Source organism: Xenopus tropicalis, chromosome 1 (assembly GCF_000004195.4).
Source record: "Xenopus tropicalis strain Nigerian chromosome 1, UCB_Xtro_10.0, whole genome shotgun sequence".
Taxonomy (NCBI): Eukaryota; Metazoa; Chordata; class Amphibia; order Anura; family Pipidae; genus Xenopus; species Xenopus tropicalis.
Window position 1 is genome coordinate 107,311,659 of NC_030677.2, and position 24,194 is coordinate 107,335,852.

Sequence of the window (24,194 nt, forward strand, 5' to 3'; positions counted from 1 at the left end):
ACAGATCTTGTAAAATTTGTGTAGGTGAGAAATGTGATATCCTACAGTGTGTAAACAAGTCACAAGGTACACTTATACATTGCACCCTGGGTGATGTTGCATACTCATGTCATGTAGAAAACCATATGCTTTTTTCACAGGTTACATCATAATGCATATTGTTCAGATAATATTAGGATTGGCTTTTGCGTATGCTTTTGTTTATCCAATAAAGCACGGTGAAGCACTTAAGTTGTTTAAAGGCTTGGGTATCTTCATGTAAGTATTTCCTTCTCCCTACATGTGTATGCGTATGAATATCAGCAGGTCTGCCAATTTTTTTGTATAAATGTTCCCAAAGTTAGCAAAATCACCTATTTTTATATTTCTGGTAAAACAAGTTTTTTTGTGCTTCCTAATGCAAGGAGAATCCATGCAGTTCAGGGTCAGTTGATGTGCAAAATGACATAATCAGGTGACTGCTCTGTCCAGGTTTTATATTTTGACCAACTACCTATACTGCCTTCACACAAGAGATTGATTGACCAAATGGCAATTGATATTGGCATATTGTTTTTGTACATGTTTTTTTAAAAGCTGTGGTGCACCACATTACATATTTTTAAAAAAACCCTAGGCCCCCTGCAGAGACCTCATTCCCATTGTCTGAACTTTAATACTTAGGGGCTGATTTACTAACCCACGAACGGGTCGAAATGAGTCCGATTGCGTTTTTTTCGTAAAGATCGGTATTTTGCGATTTTTTCGTATGTTTTGCGATTTTTTCAACGTCTTTACGAATTTTTCGTTACCAATACGATTTTTGCGTAAAAACGCGAGTTTTTTGTAGCCTTTACGAAAGTTGCGTAAAATCTTGCGATTTTTCCGTAGCGTTAAAACTTACGCAAAAAGTTGCGCCTTTTTCGTAGCGTTAAAACTTAAAAGGTGCGAAGTTTCGCGTAAGTTTTAACGCTACGAAAAAAGCGCAACTTTTTGCGCAAGTTTTAACGCTACGAAAAATCGCAAGATTTTACGCAACTTTCGTAAAGGCTACAAAAAACTCGCGTTTTTACGCAAAAATCGTATTGGTAACGAAAAATTCGTAAAGACGCCGAAAAAATCGCAAAACATACGAAAAAGGCGCAAAATGTTCGTTTTCAAGTCGGAACTTTTCCAATTCGGGTCGGATTCGTGGGTTAGTAAATCAGCCCCTAAGGTTAGCAATAGCACCCACCAACCCTCAGGGTTGTATCTTGATCTGGTGATGCTTTAAGCCCCTGTCCTTAGCATGTCCCACTGTTGCATGCACTTAACAGAAGTGACTTAATGCCCATGCTTGGAAGTGACACAATGCAAGATCTTTTTCCTGCAAAAAGTTTTATTTACTACAGAGGTTCCATAAGCTGCCACCCTAGAGACGTCCCATCAAGTGCCTCTATGATAAATACTCCCCTGCCAACCCTGTTGCTTTACACTGCTTTTTAGTAACATTTACTGTATAGGGGCACTATGGGAGGTTTATAGTAGTGCAATTTGGATTGGGGGAGGGCAGCATCTATAGAAGACCTAGGTTTTCTAAGATTTTAGTTCTTCTTTAATATTTTGTCTTTCAATCTTTTGTCTTATTAACAGTCTCACGATTGGCATCGTGATTGCTCTTATGATGCTGCAAGTTGTACTCGCTCGCCTGTTCTTTCTGCAGCAGAAAATCTCTTGTAATGATAAGCAGAAACCTTTGGCACTCAACAACAGGTGTGTATTAAAATAAATATAAATAACATTAAAAATCCATTCAGTCATGCCAATCTCACTAAATAACATTCTTATTCAGCAGCCTATTTTACTGAGCTTTCACTTTGCCCCAGTATTAGTTTGCCAGGTTTGCATATGACCAGTGTTGGTAATTTTAACCAACCAGAACCTTATTATACAACAAGACCCTGAGACAAGGTTCTCAGCATAACTGATGCTTTATTAATTAATCAAAGACAGAGTCTTGCGGAAGCTTTCAGCAACACAGAACAGCAACTGAAATGTGTCACTAACAGCTTCCAATGAGACCCTGAAAGTCTTAGCCTTTTATAGAGGATGACATACCTTATCTAAAAAGTATATGATACCCCTTTTACAACTGTCTGTGTGTTCTGTGGTTCCAGCTGTGCAAATAGCAAAGTGCATGTAGGGTCTTAACTAGTCAGCACTATCATGTCTAATCCTTGTGATTTTATAAGATGGTATATTTGACTTTTATATTCTACTTTATACCTTGCATATATATTATATTTATATACCTTTATCTCCTACCTCACCTGCCTTGGGTTGTCTTTATAGGGGACACTGGGGGATTTTATGTGACCCCCCATGCAAAACTTACCCGTCATATGTGAGTGTCTCAACACCAGACATGCTCTGTGACTAAGGGGTAAATTTCAAAAGTGAAGCACTAACAAATATGGCAGAATGTTATGGCCATGTTTATGAAATGGTAAAAGGGCACTCTGCTAAAGTTTGATGAGACCTCCACAGCCAACTGTGGCAATTTGGCTTATTTAACTCAAATAATCATTACTCATTACTTTACCACCTTTTTGTGTCCATAGGACAGTGATTTTTTGTTCTTGGGCACCATGAATTAGCTTTCAAAGGACATGTAAACCTTAAGTTTTCCCACCATGTACATCACCTCTCCCCCCTCCAATGGCATCTTCTTTAGTGCATGTATCCCCATTGTTCGCCAGCACCATCACAATTTCCTAAAAAAAAATAGCAGCTTTCACCCGGTGACCATTTTCCCTTTTGACACATCGTCAGTGACATTTACTGCAAACAGAGAAGGAATCCTAAGTGATTAAGGGGTGCCACAGCCTTACTATTAAACCTTTGAACAACCAGTGGCAAGTGTGTAAAGATTTAAAAGAGGCTGTTCACAGATTCATTTTTTTGTAAAGGGTTTACATGTACTTTAAGAAACGGGAAAAAAAATTTGCAGGGGAAGAAAAACGAAGTCACGTGTGTCAAAAAAGTCACGTTTTGCGATTTTTTTCGAACATTCTTCACTGAAGTGAAATGGGACAGATTTACTCATTGTTACATATGAACATTTTTACATAAAAAAGCTTGCTTGAAAAGAAACTGTTAATATAACAACAAAGCTATTCTTTAATATAACTGGTACTTGTCTGTCCTAGGAAGGCATTTCACAACTTCAATTATTTCTTTTTCTTCTACAATGTGATTGTTGGACTGAGCGCGTGCCTATTGAGATTGCTCAGAAGTGTGATACTGGGGAGCTGGCTAATAGCTCGGATTGACAGGTCAATACTGCAAAGGGGATTTGAATCAGGTGACACAGGTGAGAAACTTCTAGCCAACATAGCACTATATTGCTGTCTTATTATCACATATTTACAATTTTTATTTAAAAAAAAAAAAAAAGTAAAGCAATTGCAATTTGATAAATTACTTTTTTTGCATTTTCTTCATTTTTAATGGACATTATAATTGTATTTATTAAATCTAGCATTTTTTAATGTAACATTTTTAAATGCTGTACACAAACACAAAAGGTTTGCCAACTACAGTTGTCCATTGGAATAAGGTTTTGAGATTAGTTCAAATAGGCCCTGAACCAATGGTCCCTAAACGGAGTAACTGTCAGTCTAGAGGGTCCTGAATAAGTAAATGCGGTTGACTAGTCTGTAGACCAATTGAGGTGAGATTTGGGGGCAATTCCTACTAGCTGTTCTAGTTATTTTCCTAGTTATTAAAGTGATACACTAAAAAAACTGCTCCTATAGGTCATGTTGATTGTTTTTGGCTGATAGGGCTGCTTTGGTAAGCAATTGTTACTTGAAATTCCTAAACCTGACTGTTCTGTCAACCTGATCGTCCCTTCTAAACCTGTTAGTTATAGCTTCTAATGCTAACAGACTCCTGCAGTACAAATATGGCAGCCCCCTCATAGAGGAACATGGGAGATCAGATAGGTAATGTAAATATTTTTCAGGCAAAATTGTAAATGGCATGCAAATACAACCTTATGATAAATGTAAAAAAAAGGTAGAATTTCTGGTGTCAGTGTTACTTTAATGCACGGGTTATAAAATGTTCAACCAGGGCAGACTTTAACCTGCCCTTACCCAGCCTAAACTGCTGTACTGCTCTGATGTATTTGCCTGAGTTTGACTCCACCTCTGGGAGTTGACAGAGTAGATGAAAAGGTATAAATCTGCGTTTTTCAACCGCTGTTCCGCGGCACACTAGTGTGCCGCGAGATGTTGCCTGGTGTGCCGTAGGCAGGGCCGCAATTTTTACTTTCAAAGGGGGCCCGGCGATGCTACAGTTTTTCTTAGTAGCTCGGGCCTTTAATAAAATCCGGGCCCTGTCATTGGTTGCACCCCGTGTGTACGGGTGACGTCAGTACGCACGGGGCGCAACGTTATAAAAGGGCCTGTGTGCGGTCGCGTGTAGGCAGAAGTGCAGAGGCGGCGCGCGTGAGGGGAAGATGCTGCTGAAGCCGCCGAAGAGCAGAAGTAAAATGCTGCTGGGCACCAATGTATTAGGGGGGGCCACGGGGCACACTGACTTATGGGGGCACTGCTGCTGGGCACCAATGTACTAGGGGGGCTGGCTCTTGGCACCAATGTACTGGGGGGCACTGCTGCTGGGCACCAATGTACTAGGGGGCACTGTTCTTGGCACCAATGTACTAGGGGGGCACTGCTGCTGGGCACCAGTGTACTAGGGGGGCACTGCTCTTGGCACCAATGTACTAGGGGGGCACTGCTGCTGGGCACCAATGTACTAGGGGGGCACTGCTCTTGGCACCAATGTACTAGGGGGGCACTGCTGCCGGGCACCAGTGTACTAGGGGGACACTGCTCTTGGCACCAATGTACTAGGGGGGCACTGCTGCTGGGCACCAATGTACTAGGGGGGCACTGCTCTTGGCACCAATGTACAAGGGGGGCACTGCTGCTGGGCACCAGTGTACTAGGGGGGCACTGCTGCTGGGCACAGAGTTAAATTTTTTAACATTTTCTAATGGTGGTGTGCCTCGTGATTTTTTTCATGAAACAAGTGTGCCTTTGCCCAAAAAAGGTTGAAAAACACTGGTATAAATAACACAGCCCAAGACTTTCGGAGTTTAGCTGAGGCAAGGTACTGGGCTGGGGGAGAATCAAGTCTGCCACCTGCTGGCGACCAGACAAACAGGCCTGACTGCATGCTTCACTCCTGGTGCCCTTATTTGTTGTCCCTAATATACTTGGAACAGTGACTGAATTATGTATCCGTAACCTTGTGATAAACTAAAGGGATTTTTGACAAATTGTTGGATGTCTAAAGATAGCTTTATCAAAAAATATCAGTGCGGACCTTGAGAAAATTGCTGGGATTCAGTTCTGGATGAAATTACATATCTGACAAATCAATATTTAATTCAAAAAAATTATTATTCTTTTAGTTAAATTTATTTTACTTTTTGGTTACATAAAATGTGGGCAGCCCTGTAGCAATATGTGCAGTCTGTGAAATGCATGGTGTCCATACTAGGGCAGTTGTTAACTACTAATTATCCTTGTTCAGACTATTGTGTGGGTTTTTGATTGGGGTTCATTTAGGTGCCTGTTGGATATGGTAGAGGATATAGCTTACAGTTCTGCATATGCCCTCTGTGTGAGGAATATAAAGAATGGCTGAATTATCAACATTCAAATGTGAATTTTTCCAAATATTTGAACTGTTTTGTGCCTAAACTCATGAATTCAAATTATAATTTCAGTGAACGTAAAAGTCAATAGGAGTTGTCCTAAGCAATATTTAGACAATTTTTTAAATTTGGCTTTTTTAAACTTTTTTAGAGAGTTAGTAGAACCATGAAAATGTTGAGCGGATTTAAGTGTATTCAAGATTTTCTTTATGGTTTTATTTGACTGAGTTTTTTTTCCATTCAGATTTTGTAGTTAACAACCAAACATTCAAGTTGGTAAAATGTTGAATTTATTCAAATTGAAAACAAACTCAAAAATCATATATTCATATTTTTATAAATAGGTTAAATGAGTTGATCTTGCTATCTGCAGTTAGTGTAATCAATGACGGTGTTTTAATTTTTGTTTTAGATGAACTGTCATGAAAATGCAAATTTAAAGGAGAAGGAAAGGCTAGTAAAGAGTTAATCTCAAGCTGCAGGCATACCTTCAGTTCTCTCAATAGTGCCCTTAAGTCTCCCCATATTTTACCTTTTCAGAAGATCAATAGCCAAACAGGAAGAAAAAACGCTGAACTGTGTAAAGAAAGTTCCCATAATGCCTCACTCCTGCACAGACACCAAGACCTAGTGAACATGCTCAGTTAGTAAGTCAGCTTCCTGCTGATTGGCTCAGATCCACATTCCTAAGGTGGGCGGTGAGTTCTTAGCATTCTTGAGGGAGGGGGGAGCAGGAAAGAGCAGAGAGCAGAAAGCTGTGTGTCTGTGACACAGGAATTACAGACACAAGAAATCTTTTTTCAGATTGTGCTTACGGCTGTATTAACATAGACCTTTCTGATAAAGCTTACTTAGTTTTTACCTTTCTTTCTCCTTTAATAGTAAGAAAAGTTTAATCTCATGGAAATGATAAGAGACTTTCTAAATATCATCAATTAAAAATTCTTTACCAATTCTGAAATGATCAAGGTGGCCATCCATGGGCAGAGTAAGTAGCCGCTGGGCCTGTGTATGAAGCCTTCAAATGTTGATGTCAAATGGGCAGGTTTAAAAATTCCAAAAAGAAGCACAAAAGTTTGTTGATGCTTTCTGCCTCCCGACACCCGGAATCCTGTCAATGTGATCCTCAAGGTGGTTATATTGTGAAAAGGTTCCATTAATTTGGCAACCTTGACAAACCAGTGGATCTTTCAGTGTATGGCTAGCTTTACTCTTCTATATCCCTCTTCACAATCTCTCTCTTTTCCATGCAGCTTTGTGGCAGGGATGGTTATTTAGAAATACAGTCAGCTCTAATACATTATCCAGGCAAACAGAGCATGCACCAATGTATTTGACCTATCTGTCAAAATCTGACACTGAAACTTAACTGAATTATTTTAGAAACAATATAAATTTTATAACTGATTATATTTAGAAAATTCCTTATTTCCATTAGGTGAATTTAAACATTTTTTTTTTTTTTCAAATATCAATCCCTGACAAGTTATATTGTGTTTTAATTGACTTGAAATTCTTCAGGCTACACGACATGGATTGGGATGATATATGTGGATCATTATCACACAAACCCAGTGCTTGTGAGCTTTTGCAACATTCTTTTAACAAAGAGGGCCGAGAAAACAGTAAGAGAATGCTCTTCATACCATGGATTCTCTGACTCAGGTAAGTTGTTTATGTGAGGTGGGAAGCATGCATAATATAAAAGGCATGTAAGAAACAGTTATAATAAATCTTCTTATCAGTACATGATGCCATACATAATCTTTCATTTTCATCCTCTGGTTCTTGTACTTTTAAAATACAGAAATGTCCTCTGTGGGCTGTTTTCCAGTTAAAAAGGATCTAAACCCAAAAATGAATTGATGGAAACTTTAAGATTCTCCTCTGAGCACTTTTGCAATTAGCATTCATTTTCTACGTTTAGTGGTTTCTGAGACATTTGCATTTTTAGACTGCTAATAGCATGCTTATATTTCAGCCAAAAGTCAGAAACCCAAGGGTTAACTGAATCAAGAAAGTACATAGACAGTGTTGCTTACACTCTGAGCCTTCAAAAGGTTGTTGAACCAAAGCCTGCCTAGCAGTATAAAACTTTGTTAAACCATGCTCTTAAAGCACAATCTCTTAAAATAGAAAATGAATGTAAAGTACTGAGAGGACCACCCTCTTTAAGTTTACACCAATTAATTTTGGGTTTATATCTGGTTTAATTATACTGTTCAAAAGAGAGAGCCTCTGGTGCACCCCAGCGCTACCTCAGATGTTGCATAAATCCTATGGGACTGTGGTTACTTGGTAGGGAGTATACATAGTGCCCAAAACTGTCAATCACAAAATATAGGGGTTTCAGCAGCTGAGAATCAAATGAAAAAAAATCAGCGTACTTTGCTCTGAGCCTTTTCTTGAATTTAATTATGACAGAATTTTTGGGCAGGAGATGGGTTGGTAAAAGTTATTTTTTATTTTTATTGTGCTTATCTAAAAAAATAAAAATATGTGCCCCACTGGAGTCACAAGCTAATAGAGTCTGCACTCTCAAAGGGGACACATTTCTACTTCTTGAAAGACTGCTCCCACCACAGCAGGTGCCTGAAATTTATTAAAAGTCATTTTTTACAAATGTCTTCCTATAGGTTCAAATATTCAAGCCCGGACACGATGGCTTCTATATTACACTCTCTTGAAAAACCCAAGACTTATATTGCAAAGGAAAATGAAAGAACTGGGCGATGCAGAATTGAGCAAAGCCATAACCCACGCTAGAACTGTTCAGGCTACTGTTATGGAGGCTGGAGTAAGAAATATCTTCGAATTACCAATTGATGTAAACTGCGTGGAGATTAGAGAACGGCGATCATTTGACTCTAAGCAGGTTACAGGAAATGATTCAGAATATTAATTTAAGACTGAACAAGGTTTTCTAAAGGTCAAAAAATACCTTTTTTTAGAACTGAAATGTTTAATTTATTATGTGTGGTCTAGTTTCCCCTTCAAATATTTACCCTATACTAAAACAAAGAAGGCAAGACTGTAGAAAATTGCTTCTGTTGCTTACTACTACTGTGTTGTATGCTGTATAACAAATGCAGTAAAATACTTTTAACTAAGAAAGGTTTATTTATCAGTGGTCCTTGTTGGTAAGTTTAATTTACCAGAACCTTATTATAGAACAAGACCCTGAGACAAGGTTCTTAGCATAACTGCTATTCATTGATCAAAGACAGAGGGGCTGATTTACTAACCCACGAATCTGAATCCGAATTGGAAAAATTCCGATTGGAAAACAAACATTTTTCGTATTTTTTGCGATTTTTTTCGTCGCTGTTATGATTTTTCGTAAATTGTCGCGACTTTTTCGTAACCATTACGACTTGCACGAAAAGTCGCGACTTTTTCGTAGCCATTACGATTTGCTCGTATCTTGTCGCGACTTTTTCGTATTGAGCGCTCGTAAGCGGCGGGCGAAACTTTCAGACTTACCATGATTTTTGAAGCCTCCCATAGGACTCAATGGCACTCTGCAGCTCCAACCTGGCCCAAGAAAAGTCACCATACTGAAGCTTGAATGAATCCGAAACTTTCGTACTCGGCGTGAAAGCTGTGAAAAAGTCGCGACTTTTCGCGCAAGTCGCAATGGCTACGAAAAAGTTGCGACAATTTCCGAAAAAAATCGCAAAATACCGATCATTATGAAAAAACGCATTCGGACGCCTTCGGACCGTTTGTGGATTAGTAAATGTGCCCCAGAGTCTTGTGTGTCTCTTTTAAGTAGTGCTGTAAAAGTTATGCCTCTAACCTACCTACTCATGGCATCCCTTTCCTATCTGTGGTGTCACATGCATGAAATGTTGGGCACTGAGCTGTGCAGGAGCTTTGTCCCAAGGACAAGAGAACAGACAGTGCTTGGAAACTGGGGGGATTGGGGAATGGTTGTGAGGGGGCACGCCAAGTTAGCATTGACTCAAAAAATTGAATCAATGAAGCAATAAATCAAAACTAAGGAACTGCCACAGACTCCTTTAATATATCAATAATTTATAGATACCTACTACCTATGCAGCCAGGAACTGCACCTAAAAGTATTACATTTATATACAGGGCCGGAACTAGGGGTAGGCAGAAGAGGCACCTGCCTAGGGCCCAATGGAGGCACTTACCCCTAGTTCCGTGCCCATCCCCACCCCCCACCCACCACCGTGTGCATTCATAAGTTCATTCACTTGCACATACGTGCGCGCCCAGTATGTGCCAATGGAGTGGGGGGGGGGGCAATCCAGCCAGGTTTCATAGGGTGCCCAGCCGGGTTGACCCGGCACTGTTTATATGCACCTAAGTGCATATTTGTCAGTTCCAAACACAACCCTCTATTCTAGTCTTCCAAGCATGTCAAGCACAAAAAAACACAGCGTACAGAATCTGAAAAAAATTAATGAAATGCAAATGCCATAAAATGCAACTCATGAGTAGAACCAGGCACAATATAACGGAATCAATTAGCTGATGCATTTCGGTGTGCTCAAACCTGTTTCTCAAAACACATAAAATACACAAAAAGAGCTTGCGTGTATGAGCCCTTAAACCAAGAGGTATTTGTATACTCCATGGTCACTTTTTAGAATGGAGACCATAGCTATGGCATTAAAAAAACATTTTAATTTATATGTTCATGGACTGCCTATAGGCTAGCATGCACAAACTTCAGATAAAAGCAAATGCAATGTTTTAACATTAAATTTGCCATGCTTTAACATAAAATTAAAACAATAAAAACATATAAATGCAGGATTTTAATTCTATTATATGTACAGTATACTTTTTGATTTTTATTTTTTAAAGGTGAATTTTATTGAGTTTAAACATACATCAAACAAAAATAAAAGACATAAACAAGGCTATGCAACTGGTTGCACTGAATCAGTATCAATGTTGAAATATGGTGACATTACCGGTACAATATTTACGAAAGTGTTCTATTCTTGGTGGCAGGTGCGTATGCCAGGAAGGTACAATAGTGTAGCTATTGCATTAGAAGTTCAAGATACGTGCCCAAAGGGTCAGAATTACACCATTCTGCCTGCAAGGGACAAACAGAAAAGGTACAGGATAATGTGGATCAAAGTGGCTTGATATAAATTAGGGTAAGTTATTGGAGTGTGAAGTGAAAAGAATTCCATGTGATTAACCGGTCCTGTGTCTCTACAGATGTTTGTATCTCTGGCTTGGTGCAGGCAGTTCTTAATCTATATAATTCGGTATGGGAGTACAAATTAATGAAAACCTTTAACTCCCTGGAGAAGGGACTAAACCTGGGCCTTGGATTTATGGTGAAACTGGGTCTGCCAGTTGCTGTGTGCCATGTGTCAAACCGCTCGAGATGGGCCACGGCCTCCGGACGCATTTTGGGGCCCTGGCTGAAGAGGTGATTTAGGCTCCTATACACTGGAATTTTGGGCTGATAATGATCCACTCCAGGCCTTTTGGAGACTTTATTTCATGTTATGATTTATGTGAAGAAGAATTCAGGCCTATAAAACAGGATCATTATCTCCCTCATGACATGGTGCTGGTTGCCAGCTTTGCAGTACGAATTTAGGTTTGTGCAAGCACCAAACACAGAGGGACTGCAATTTTACTCAGTCAGTATCTAGTTCAAAATTTCAGTTGACATCATATGAAGCCACATACAAAATGTTCTACTCATGGGGAAACAAAACTCTATACTCTGTTCCTATTATAAACCCAATATATTGTGACAGTTTTATTTCAGCTTTAATAGCTGTAAAGTAGATACAGTTAAGCTGGCCATACATGTTAAGATTTTTCTCTCCCTAACAACCATGCACACTCCAACCAGCCTCAGTTTTGGACTTGAGTGGTCAACCCCCATGCCAGTCCTGAGCTTTTCTGGACATCAAACCTGATGCCTACACCTCCCCATGTGCACTTTGTACCTTTACCTCCTTGTGCCCTCAAATGAAGGAGCATAGAGTGCTCACATGGGCCTGGGTCATCTGGGTCCACCAGGTTTCTTCTCGGTGTCCTCCAAGCCAGTCCAACCCTGCTGCCTCTTCTAAACAAAGATGCACACCTGTGCCTACTGGCACTATGGAACTCAGAATCTACCACCACTCCGGACCTGTGCCATGCTCTGCCTGACCTATGCTGCCTGTGTGTGGCATACTCCCACCCTGCCTTCACAAAAGTAAACAGTCACAGCAGCCAGACAGGGGGGGACCACACAGAGGGGGGCCGCAGGACACCAGTTGGGCGGGCTTGGCATAGAGAAAAACTCACTTGTTAGTTTCAGGAAGCACAGTTGTTTCTGTGATTCTGAAACTTGTTGACCAAAGGTCAATGGCAAGTGTATATATATGTGTGTATATATATATGTATATGTATTAGTGAGTTTGTTCCAAAGCACTGCTAAATTAAGTGGCCCTGAACATATTTTGTGAATTGGGCTGCTGCAGAAACTTTGGAGGCCCAGATCTTCATGCCTAAAACATAAGTTGCTGCATTTCTGCCATTTAAAAATTAAAAGTGGAGTCTGTGGATATAGCCCAGAAAAGTGACGTGTGGGTCAACAAAAAGTCAGCCTGTGCCCAACCTTAACCCTTACTGTTGTTATTACTTACATCTGGCCCTGCCTGATCCCCTGACTGGAGGGGATGGGGCAGGTGTGAGTATATATATAAGTGAAGGCTGTCGAAGAAAGAGGAAGCTAATGTTGGGGGCAGGGTAATGCCTACAGCACAGTTTGGCTAAATAACTGGTGGAAAGACCATGTACACAACGCTACAGAGTTCACTAGGGGTTTCCAGCTATTTTAACAGTGATGCTTATTATACCCTACAAGGCTCTTGACTTGTCAGATATAATACCTAGAACAGTATGGCTGTCATGAACCAGTTTATTACTGTAAATTAGCACTTAGATATTCAATGAACATGTCATCCCCACACCATAATGCATAATATACACTATAACTAACTGAAAGTAAATTTGCCAAATAAGTGGGCCTCAATGCTTAATTCTGGGAAGCAGGGTTATAAAAATTAGGAATTTTTTTAGCATCACATAGAGATATTGAAATAAACTTCCCTCGCTATATAATAAATATAAATGGTCAGTGATATTATATGCAATCCAAAATGAAAAATATATAGCAATGAGACTGTTATATAAAGCAATGTATATAGTGCATACAATAATGAAGGTTGAATACTAGGCTTTACATAAGGTTGCCAGACTTTTTTGAAACTAAAAACATTTATGGGGTAACTTATGAACCACAGGGAACGTAAACACAAGAGCACTTGCTCCCCCAGGGTTGCTGCTCTCTACAGTGCCAGATCAAAAATCTGGGGCTTGCTGCAGAAAGCAGCATCAGAAAGCACAGCTCATCTTTGTCCTTACTCCCTGCCTTTGAATAACGCACAATTTGGGGGGAAGGAGGGGAGACACCTATGCACCACCCCCTGCCCATCACTAACACAATACTTTGTCCACCCATACACAACTTGAGCTTTTTGAAAAGTAAACATGATTTTAAATAACTTTGCATCTATTAAAAATATACAGCCTGTTTAATATAATAATGTAAACCTAGCCCACTGTTCTCCTGCTGATCTGGCTGACTACTTTAAAATAAAAAAAAAAAAATTAACAGCAGTTGACTGTCCTTAGCCTGCCTTCAGCCCGCTTCCTCCAAATGCCACAATTCCCTGCATACACAATGTCAATAAGGAAAGGAACACTACAGTGCAATGCATGGTGGTTTATGTAGTTCCTGCATGCTGTCTGTAAGCCAATGTTTGAGTCCCTTCTCCCCTGACAGGATTTTAAATTATGCAAAAAGAGAAGAACTGTTTTGCAACTGGATTTCAACATATAAAAATGACTTTTTAAAGAAACTGATTACAGTGATAAGTATATTAGGGGTTTCTGTGTTGTGTGGGCTCTTTAACAAATTTTGGTTTGGAAGCTGGAGTTCCCCTTTGAGCACACTGTGTGGTGCATTCTAAAAACCGGTAAGATATCTAATATACAGGTTAGAAATTTCAGAAGAAGACTGCAATGGCACATTGCTGTGGTCCATTTTTGAATGGCCTCCATAGTAACCTGTTTTCTCTGGATCACTGGCCTGGGAGTCAACCAATCAGATCATCCTAATATGGTCTGGCACACTGGTGGCCAAATTATGTAAAGTTCTGTTCATTTGGCAACCTCACTAAGGCTGATGCCAGACGTGGCGTAGGGCTGATATTTTCGGCATGAAAACGTGAGATAATGCAAAGTCTCGCGGTTTCATGCGTATATCGGCTACATGTGCCTGCACCCGAGCGTATCTCATTCATTCGGGTGCAGGCACAAGTAGCAGGCGTTTTCCGCTTGCCGAAAATATCAGCCCTAAGCCACGTCTGGCATCAGCCTAAATGTGTGGATCTCACAGTGTATGTCCAGATACACTAATGCCCTGAAATAAAATCATGTAAAGCTCTGATCATTTGGCAATCCAACAAAACATGTGGATCTTACAGTGTATGTCCAGATACACTGCAACTGACTGACAAGTGCCCTGAAATAGCATCTTATGCCATTACCCTAAGGGCCGTGACACACGGGGAGATTAGTCGTCGCGAATCTTCATTGTGGTGGTGGGATGACATTGCAGGGAGATTAGTCACCCGTGACAAGGAAGAATTGTCACGCGCCGACTAATCTCCCTGTGTGTTACGGCCCTAAGGGCTCTGGCACACGGGGAGATTAATCGCCCGCGACAAATCTCCCGTGTCTCGGGCGACTAATCTCCCCAGATTGCCATCCCACCGGCGAAAATGTAAATCGCCGGTGGGATGGCAATCCGGGGAGATTAGTCGCCCGCAAACAGGGAGTTTTGTCTCAGGCGACTAATCTCCCCGTGTGCCAGAGCCCTAAGTAGTAAAATATAGAGATCCAGCTGTGCTAGACAGGAGACATAGACATGCTGATTGAATTATGATAATTTCAAGCATATTCTTATGTTTGCCTAATAGATTTCCCTTGTCCAGAGAGTAACAAAGTTTTGTACATATGTATCTTGCACTGGAGGCTTTGATGTGTTCAGTCTGACTTGAATTAGGTGTGAACTTTTCACATTGTGGTGTAAAATCTTTTGAAGTCAAGATTTTTCACAGTGATGAAGAAAATAGAAAATACCATTTGTCTTTTGCTTTTATCACACAATAAAAATAAATCGGTTATAGGAAAAAAAATCAAATTGTGTTATGTGATTAAAACAGTGTGTAATGTTTGGGGGAAAATAGCTTGGGGGAAAATTCTTTAAGTAGAACACACATATGCTGACATGAAGAATACTTGAACGATCGTCCCCCAGGATCTTATATCTTACCACAACACAGCTACATTGTTTGGTTCAGACAACTGTCCTGCAAGAGGATCAACTGGATCATGCAGCAGGAGTGTTGAGAAATGTGGCCTATCCATCACCAGGTTGGTAGATACACTTGTGTTAAAACCACTAAAACCCTGGAATCAGTCTGTAATGATGTAATTACTCCTTGACCTTATTGACTGCTTCATCCATTGAAGCCTAAGCATGCAAAACATAATTGGTAAGTGGAAGAATGGTCATTCTGCAAAACTAAGCTTAAACCTTTACTTTTTTTAAAGGACATGTAAACCCCACACACAAAAATTTAATCAGTGAACAGCCTCTTTGAAATCTTTCAATACCTGCCACTCTGGTTGTCCAGAGGTTAATAGTAAGGCTGCAGCATCCCCTTAATCACTTAGATTTCCTTCTCCTCCTGTAACCCACTCAGCCCCCTCCCTCAGGAATTTACTTTGACTTCTGGCTTGTGGGCATGCTCAGTTGTTCTAAATTCAGATTACTAAACACGCTCTCCAGTCTAGCAGCCAGTAAAGAGATTGCCAGAAAGGCATTGCTGGTTCCCATACAAACTCAGCTCTAGCTGTCTACCTCAATTTTTTTCTCCTAACTTTCTCTCCTGAGCTCAGCTCAAACAAAGCAGAACTTTTATCAGACAGTTCTGCCTGTGTGAGCCTGCATTGTTGATGAAATGTATGCTGGATAAGGGTTTTTGTTTGTGTATGCTGTTTGCAGATTCAAATGTATCTGATTATGTATCAGAGGAAAAATGGCCACCAGGTGAAAGCTGTTATGTGCTTTTGGAAAATGTGATGCTTTTGGAAAATGTGATGGTGCTGTCAGATGATATATGTAGTACAAATTTGGGTGGGGGAGATGTGCCCAACTGATATACATTGTAGGCAAATATAGGCTTTACATGTCCTTTAACACAATAAATAAAGTTTAGAATGTCAAAAGAATCAATTCCAAAGCAGATTGATGATATGATTCCAAATATATAAACAAAAATTTGATTATCACTAGAAGTTCATTATCAGGAAAAATACAAATATTCACAAAAAGGGGAATATTGAAATAGTGGTTGATTTTTCACACCATTTAGTCATTTTCTCTACATACTGTAGAATTAAAACCTTTAAACCTGACCCCCCCAACAAGATATTGAACCCAACCCATGGACTGCACTAATGGGCAGGCGACTAACAGGCATATCAAAACAGCACAATGTATTAGTCACTTAAATACGCTCAGCCATGAGATGGGCATCCATTTGGAATGGACTGGGCCCACACCCACTGAAAAAACAGCTATTGGGACCTTGGGCCAACAGATAGGATGGGAATTCTAAGAGCAAAAAGGTGGCCAGACATGTAGCAATCTCAATCTTTTGTGCGACCATCAGACGCATGAAAGATTGTTCCCACCCTCCACTGACGTTCAGGGCTGAATCTTCAGATATGGAGGTAGAAACAATAGAAATTCTACCTCCTTTGTTGATTCAGCCCTGAACGTAGATTTTGCTTGGTCGCAATTATTATTTTTCTCCTTCAGTTCTTCTTTTTTCCATTTTTTTTAATTATTTTGCAACTATTGTACAGGAGCAAAATTATAATATTGCAGATTGCTGTGTCTTGAGACACATGTCTATGAATTCAAATGTATGGAGTTATTTAACACATTAAGACAGGGCCTTAATTTGGGATCAGGTTTCATGTCACACTATCTGACTTGACTGAATCCAGACCCCTGGGCTATTTACAACCCATCCTAATAAACATTAATTACTTTTATTATCTTGACAAGTTATCTCTATGTATCTGTAACTTCCTAAAGCTGGCCATACACGTGGTGATCTGACGATGTTTCATGCGACCGTCGGTCGCACGAAACATCGTCAGATCCGCCACACACCATTCAGGGCTGAATTGGCAGGTAAGGAGGTAGAAACAATAGGATTTCTACCTCCTTCTGCCGATTCAGCGCTGAAGGGAGATTTTGGTCAGGCGCCTTCTATGGCGCCGATCAAAATTTTCAAACTGGTCCTATTGGCGAGTCGCCCAATATCAGCAGCTTCCTGCGATATCGGTCGACTCGCCGACATACCATACACGCACCGAATATCGTACGAAACGAGGTTTCGTACGATATTATCGGTGCGTGTATGGCCACCTTAATTCATTGCTTGTGAACACTTCTCTCTGATCTAACAGTATAAATGTTGTGCCATTCCAGTTTTCATTTGTATTTTGCCTGATGAAGGGGCCTTAGAGCTCCGAAAGCTTGCAATGTATTTTTATTGTTAGCTAATATACAGTAGGTATCATTTCTACACTACTCTTGTATTTGTGTTTTTTTTTATTATTTTACAGTGGCTAACACGGTACAACAGTTTTTGTTTTGTGAGTATCTGTTAAGAAAAACGGTTAACAAAGATAGTTAAAAAAAACCTGACCCCCCCCACCCATCAAGTAGACTGGAAGATAATATTGATGCATTTTCACTGAAAAAGGTAGACCTGGGCTTATAGAGGACCTCATATGGCATGTATGGGCTCATTAGTATTCCTCTTTATAACGTAATATTTTGCATATTTCTGAAAGTGTTGTGTTTGATGTGCTTTTTATGTACTCCTGTTATAATCCTACACAAACAACAAATTTGAATAATAATTACATTGGCCCTGAGAGTTACCTAAAAAATACAGACCTAATATTAACACAAGGGGTGTTTATTTCTGGAAGAACCTCAGGTCAACATGCTTTATGTTCCCTGTCTAGCATCTATGGCTTAAATAGAAAATGATGAAAACTATATGCTTTTGACAGATACTTTTTTGTCTTTCTTGTGCATCTTGGCCATTTACCATTACAACTTAATCATGCCCATTATGCCCCTAGTTGGGCTCCTGGTCATACGCACGGTTCTGCCAAATGCTAATTGCATCTGCGGTATATTAGGGGGGACAGTGCAGAAACGGAGTAAGGTTTTTATTTTTTTTTTTTGCTACTTTTCCAGGGGGGGGCAAGTGCCCCCTCTTGCCCCCTTCTGTGGACGCCCATGTTAGGATGTGTTTCAGGCCTAGTTAGTGGTGAGGGTTAACATAGTTAACATTAATTTAGGTACAAACCACTGGGAGCAGGACACTTGGATTTAACTGTGGGTGAACTAGGAAAAGTAGCAATGCATAGAGTGGCATCAGAATAATCCATGTGGGTTGGCATGACTGGAAAAGCTCATTTCTGCATTCCTGGAGAGTGTCCTCTTGTCTCAGCATTTAACAGTGCCTATTGCAGACTGTGTCTTCCCCGTTTTTTCTATTGAAAGCTGTGACAGGCAACTACAGCATAACTATATAACAGGAGTTAAAATGCCCTGGTGGAATGTAATGGAGGTTTTCAACTATTGAAATGTGTAATGAATACTGTATATAAATATAAAAAGTCTAATAATGTGAATTTTGCTTGTTTCTGATTTTTTTTCAGGCTTATGATTTGTGTTGCCCACCATGTATTCTATAAGCATAAATATAGGCTCCTCCTGGCCCTGCATGCAATGCCCATGCTATAAAAGGCCTATCAAATATTTTGCACAGCACTAGCAGGACAACAGACCTGTGATTACTCTTTTAATGCTGGGAAAGATTTGGGGTCAACTGTCTCCACATAATTTTGTCTCACATAAGTTATAGCAATTAAGCCCAGACCACGTGTCTTTCAGCCCACAGAGTTTCGCTGTGGTTCTTGGGAGTTGTTATAGTTTGACACGAAACGAAAAGACCGCTAGGCGGCATAATGATGTGGTAATATAATTCGCGTAGATAGCATAATTATTAGCAGAAGTGTACAGTGAGTGAGATAATGAAATAAAGTAGGTGTTCATATATTGCAAGTAGCCCGGCGTATTGACGCCGAAGAGACAGTCTCCCCGCAGGATGCCGGGCTCCTCACACATGTGTATTTGTTGTTGGGGGCGGGGCAGGAGCGGCTGCTGCCACAGACTGATAGCGCAGTCAGAGGAGGGAGTGTGCAGGGAGGGTGATCCGGAGGATCAGGATCAGCACCAGGAAGAAGAAAGTGGGTCGGTGGTGGCAGTGAAATTGAAGAAACGAAACTGATAGAACCAGTTAGATTCTTGCCAGAAAGGTCTGTAGCGGCGAAGAGAGTGCAGCTGGTCTCTCACAGCGAACCTGGGCGGTGCGGCCCGTTATGGTGCTGTGTTACCGCGTTCTTAACTTCCCGGCAGCAGATTATCACCATTTGGGCTTGAGACACTAAATATTGGAACAGATTGGCTTCTCCGTGGCCTTTAAAATAATAAGGTGAGTGTGTCATTTCTCCTTTAGTAAACGTCACCGTCCCGAGTTGATATACCCATAGGTACGTGCATGTTTGTGAGATTTTCCTGTTATACAATAAATGGGTGACTGGATACACACACACACACACATATACACATATATATATAATATCTACTCTGACATAATCCTTGGGCCTGTACAAGATGCATATTTAAACGTCAGTGGAAGGATTCATAAGCTCTATGATCCCAGTTTGGCATGTTATGTGTAATTTATGTGATAGAATTTATTCAGCTTTAGTCATGGTGACATTTATGGCCCCATACATATTGATGCATTTGTCTGTGTCCCATTCATTTGACTAAAATCAAATCTACCATAATTTGTTTAAAGAAAGTTTGTAGTAATTTTATTGTCCGTGGTTGTTCGATCTGATGGGGAAATCGATTTTTCCTTTGATTTTCTGTGACACTCCTGTGGTGTGATTGTGAATACAACTCTTGATTGCTTTAGTTAAACCAAAGTTGGAGCATGCTGCTAGCTCCCCAGCAGGTCAGATTCAGTGCTAATATATGAACCCCAAATATTAATTTTTACCTGCCTAATTAAACTAGTGACTACTAAATAGATCAGTGATGTGCTCTAAGCATTTGCTTTTTAGGGGCTGAAAAATGATCTGGAGAAGATCTGAAACATGTCCTCTCTGAATAAATGGAGGAGTTGTGGGTATGTAAGTAAGCAGTATGTCTGGACCACAGCAGCTATGCCTTTGGCGCGCAGCATGGCCTTTTTTTTAAGCATGGCTTCCTTTTATGATTCAACCATTTTTATGAATTTGGGCCCTGCGCAGAGCATTTTTGAAAGACAGCCCTGTGCTCATAGTACACACAAAATCAAGCCTGCCAGTGCTACCAGCTCCATCCTGACCCATAAGGGCAGAGCGGTGCTGTGTGACCTTCAACGTCTGTGACCATTTTGTTCATTTTGTTTGTTTAACTTTAATCAATGGCCTACTTTGGTAACATGAAAAAGGCCAAGGTCTGCTTTTACATAGTGGATTTCTAGCTGCCAAACGGATGGAGGCCAGGTAATCTGGATGGAGCAAGAGGTGTGGGTAGTATCCAGGTGCAATGACCTGCAGTCTGGGTTAGAGGGCTGTCAGGGTCTTCTGCTCTAATAGCTTCCATTTTATTATTTTTGTTTTCTCCCATGCATCACTTAGAGGCAGCAGGTAGTTAGTCAGATAGCATGGAAGATGAATGGGCATCCTGGTTAACTTGGGTAACTAGCAGCTAGTGGGTGCATGCTATATGTGGTCCATTTAATGAAACGAATGCAGGTTGCTGTATTGACATTTGGTACCAGAAGGACCATTTGCAACTCTATGGCATTATGCCTTCTGCTCTTCTTCAGTGTCTAAAAGCAAGTTGTCAGTTACCCTAAATCTGTCCATTTCACCTTCCGTTGTTTGTATTTGATGGCTTTTGCGTGAAAGCTCCAGCACTAGCAATTTTCATCATGCATGTTTTCCTGTATACATACATTTTTTTTTTCATTCAACTGTCACCCAAAAAATGTTAGGTAGTGCTTTCAGGCAGCTCGCATTGAATACAACACAGTTTTTAAGGCTTTGAAGTTGCCTTTTAAGGCGCTGATATACACCCCAGGAATCGCCTTGTGTAAGATAGGTCTTAATGCTGCTCTGCGTTGCTTGCTTTTTATAATTCAGTAGGTAGACTGAAATTGGATTGTACTATATGTAACTATACAGTAAGAAACAGGTGAAGGTTCTGAGTATGCTTTTGCAGTGTTGAACTGGGGTACCTGGGGCCGAAAGGAGAACCTGAATTCAAGGTCCCACCACTCCCGCCAATCAATGAGCCTCCTCCACCAAGGTGGATGGAGCAGGTTATGAGATGCCAAAGTATGGTGGGTGGAGCAATTGGAAAGGAGCAGCACAGAAATGTAGAAGAGGCCTGGGTAGGTTTAAGGATCAGCTGCAGGCCCGGACTGTCAATGTTGGCAAATGCCAGAGCGGCTGCTGTAAGATGCCATACAAAGTCACTTTTTAGTGAGCTGGTGTGGGGGCTATTTGTGTCTCTATGTACTTGGAATGCTGGGCCTGTTTTGAATCCTAGTCCAGAATTGATCAGATGAGACTGTAGGAGCTGGACTGAGGACAGGTAAAGTGGCAGAACTTAAAGGAGGAATAAAAAGACTGTGAAGGAGGCTGAAGAGGAGATGATGGTAAGAATTTGGGACAGTAATTTGTAAAAAGTAAGTGTCAGCAGGCAGAGACCCTGACTTTGCAAACCCAGCACATCGGCAGTGAATTGAGTAGAAGTCGGTAGGCACGCATGCACGAGGTGAGCGGGTAGGGAAAGGAGTAAATGACTCACAAAGTGGACAGACCTGAGGTGAAGGGCCCACAGTGATTTTTACTGGTATCCCAGTGGACCTGTATAATTGAAGTCAATGGATGCAAGTTCTAATGTACAAATGTGACTGTGTAATCAAGTTGGATTTCCCATTAAATCATTGGTTCAACTGCACTTCTAAATGTTTGTCTGAATAATGCCTGAAGCTAATAGGAATCCATCTGCTTGTAAGTATTTAATAGCTATATATTGAATTAAAAAATAGAAAACTACAGTTGTATCTAAAAAGATCAGCAACATCAAAGATGGTATGGCTGCATGTGCAGTTATGCATACTTCTACTCATTTCCTGAAATGAGATGCAGGTATGGGATCTGTTATCCAGAAACCCAATATTCAGACAGAATTACGGGAAGGCCATCTCCCATAGACTCCATGTAAAGCAAATCATTTTTTAACATTTTCCTTTTTCTTGATCCCAACTAAGATATAACTAATCCTTATTGGAGGCAAAACAATCTTATTGGGTTTATTTAATGTTTAAATTATTTTTTTTATAGAGTTAAGGTATGGAGTTTTAAATTACGGAAAAATTCATTATCTGGAAAACCCTAGGTTACAAGCGTTCTGGATAATAGGTACCATACCTTTGTATGCTCCAAGTCATTCGTATCCAGTGCAGTCTCTAAACCACACTTTTTGAAGGGCCACCTTCTGTTACTGCTTGGTGCATAGTATGCAGCATCTGATATTTATGTAGCTATAAAGAACAGCAGTGAATTGAGAGATATTGTATACGTCACCCCGTTGACCTATTCTTCAGGTAGTTTTTGTGGGGTCATATATTATAACAATGCTTATTTGAATATTGTGGCTCTAATGGCTCTGTGGCCATACACGCACCAATATTATTGCACAAAACAAGGTTTCGTACGATATTAGGTGCGTTTATGGTAGATCGACCAGATGGCCGATATTGGCAACAGCCTAGGATATCAATCATCTTGTCAATCGGGCGGGACAAAAGATTTTGATAGGGCTGAATCAGATGGGGTAGAATTCCTATTGTTTCTACCTACATATCTGACGATTCAGCCGTGAATGTTAGTGGAGGGTATGATCGATCTTTCCTGCGACCAATGGTCATGGGAAAGATCGTAATTATAAAAGGTAATGGCCACCTTAAGTGCAGTTTTTATTATTGCTTTTATTTTATGTAGCAACTACGCATTCTTCAGATCTTAACAGAGAGTTTACACAATTTAGATAGAAACATTTTTTGATGAATGATTGATTAGCAATTACAAAGGTGTTAGTATCATCATAAATAAATAAGTGCAAATTCATATTTTTTTTTGTTTGTACTACTTTGGAAAACCTGCCTAAAATTGCAAGGCCTATGGCATAAGTAGTGGGTTTGGCCACCACATTTTTTCTCCATGCTAAGGGCTATGAAACATGGGGTGGGTTCTTTGTGTGTGTGTTGGGGGAGGAGTGTCAAAAACTCTGTGTTGTGTCTCATTTGCTTAAATGTGAAACGAATGACCGTACTGGTTACTTAAGCATTTTCCAGTACCATTACCTATTCTTTAATGGGTTTCCTATTCCAATGAATGGGATGGGGCAGCAGTCGTTTCTGGTACTTCTCAGCTGAAAGAAATCTGTTGGTGGAAAATGTTTCATTTGTCATTTGTCTAAAAATGTCATACTATATTATCCAGTAACTGCTCTCCATTTCTCCATTGTATGTATTATGCCAGGGGTCCTCAAACTTTTTAAACAGGGGGCCACTTAATGGTCCCTCAGACTGTTGGGGGGCCGGACTAAAGTCCTCAAACTACAGCCGTGACCCCACCACTCCCCGCTGTGTCATCAAACTACGGCCCATTCCAGCTCTCTGCTGCATCCTCAAACTACAGCCCACTCCCGCTGCCTACTCCCTGCTGCTTCCTCAAACTACAGTCCACAACTGCGTCCTTCCTCTCCCTGCTCCCTGCTGCGTCCTTCCTCTCCCTGCTCCCTGCTGCGTCCTTCTGGTCCCCGCTGCGTCCTTCCTCTCCCTGCTCCCCGCTGCGTCCTTTCGCTCTGCGCTGTGTCCTCCACTACCTGCTCCCCACTGCGTCCTCAAGTCACCACGATGAGGCAGACAGGTAGTAGCCAGGGGTGAGGACGCAGTGGGGGCCAGGTAAATTTCCTCTCTTTACCAAGAGCTAAAGGGAACCATAACAGGAGGCCTGGGCAAAGCATTTACACACATGTATAACTGTAATTAGCCCTCCATTTTCTTGCCCCACCATAGATGTGTCACCTCTACATTTGGCAACCTATGGTTTTCTGTCCTAAAGGATAAGAACTTTTTTTTTTAAATTCTTTATTTTGTCATTTTTCGAAAAAGGAGGGTACAGAAGGCAAAAAGGGGAGGGAAGGGGTTGC

The 24,194-nt window shown here is 40.7% G+C and overlaps 2 protein-coding genes across 3 annotated transcripts in view; both read left to right on the top strand.

Annotated features, from left to right (window-relative positions):
• Positions 1-8,912, top strand: part of stra6l.1 (stra6-like, gene 1) — a 39,861-nt gene extending 30,949 nt beyond the window's left edge. The window contains exons 14-18 of one of the 2 annotated variants that reach the window (XM_012955944.3): positions 141-258; positions 1,612-1,731; positions 3,168-3,331; positions 7,211-7,354; positions 8,326-8,912. In XM_012955944.3, the coding sequence (XP_012811398.1) occupies positions 141-258; positions 1,612-1,731; positions 3,168-3,331; positions 7,211-7,354; positions 8,326-8,591 (812 nt within the window). In that variant the 3' untranslated portion in view covers positions 8,592-8,912. 2 annotated transcript variants of the gene reach the window in all.
• A 10,142-nt stretch (positions 8,913-19,054) lies between these two features.
• The window catches only part of tdrd7 (tudor domain containing 7), a 35,528-nt gene continuing 30,388 nt past the window's right edge, over positions 19,055-24,194 (top strand). The window contains 1 exon segment of the mRNA NM_001011355.2: positions 19,055-19,404. The gene's annotated coding sequence lies outside the window, so the exon portion shown is untranslated.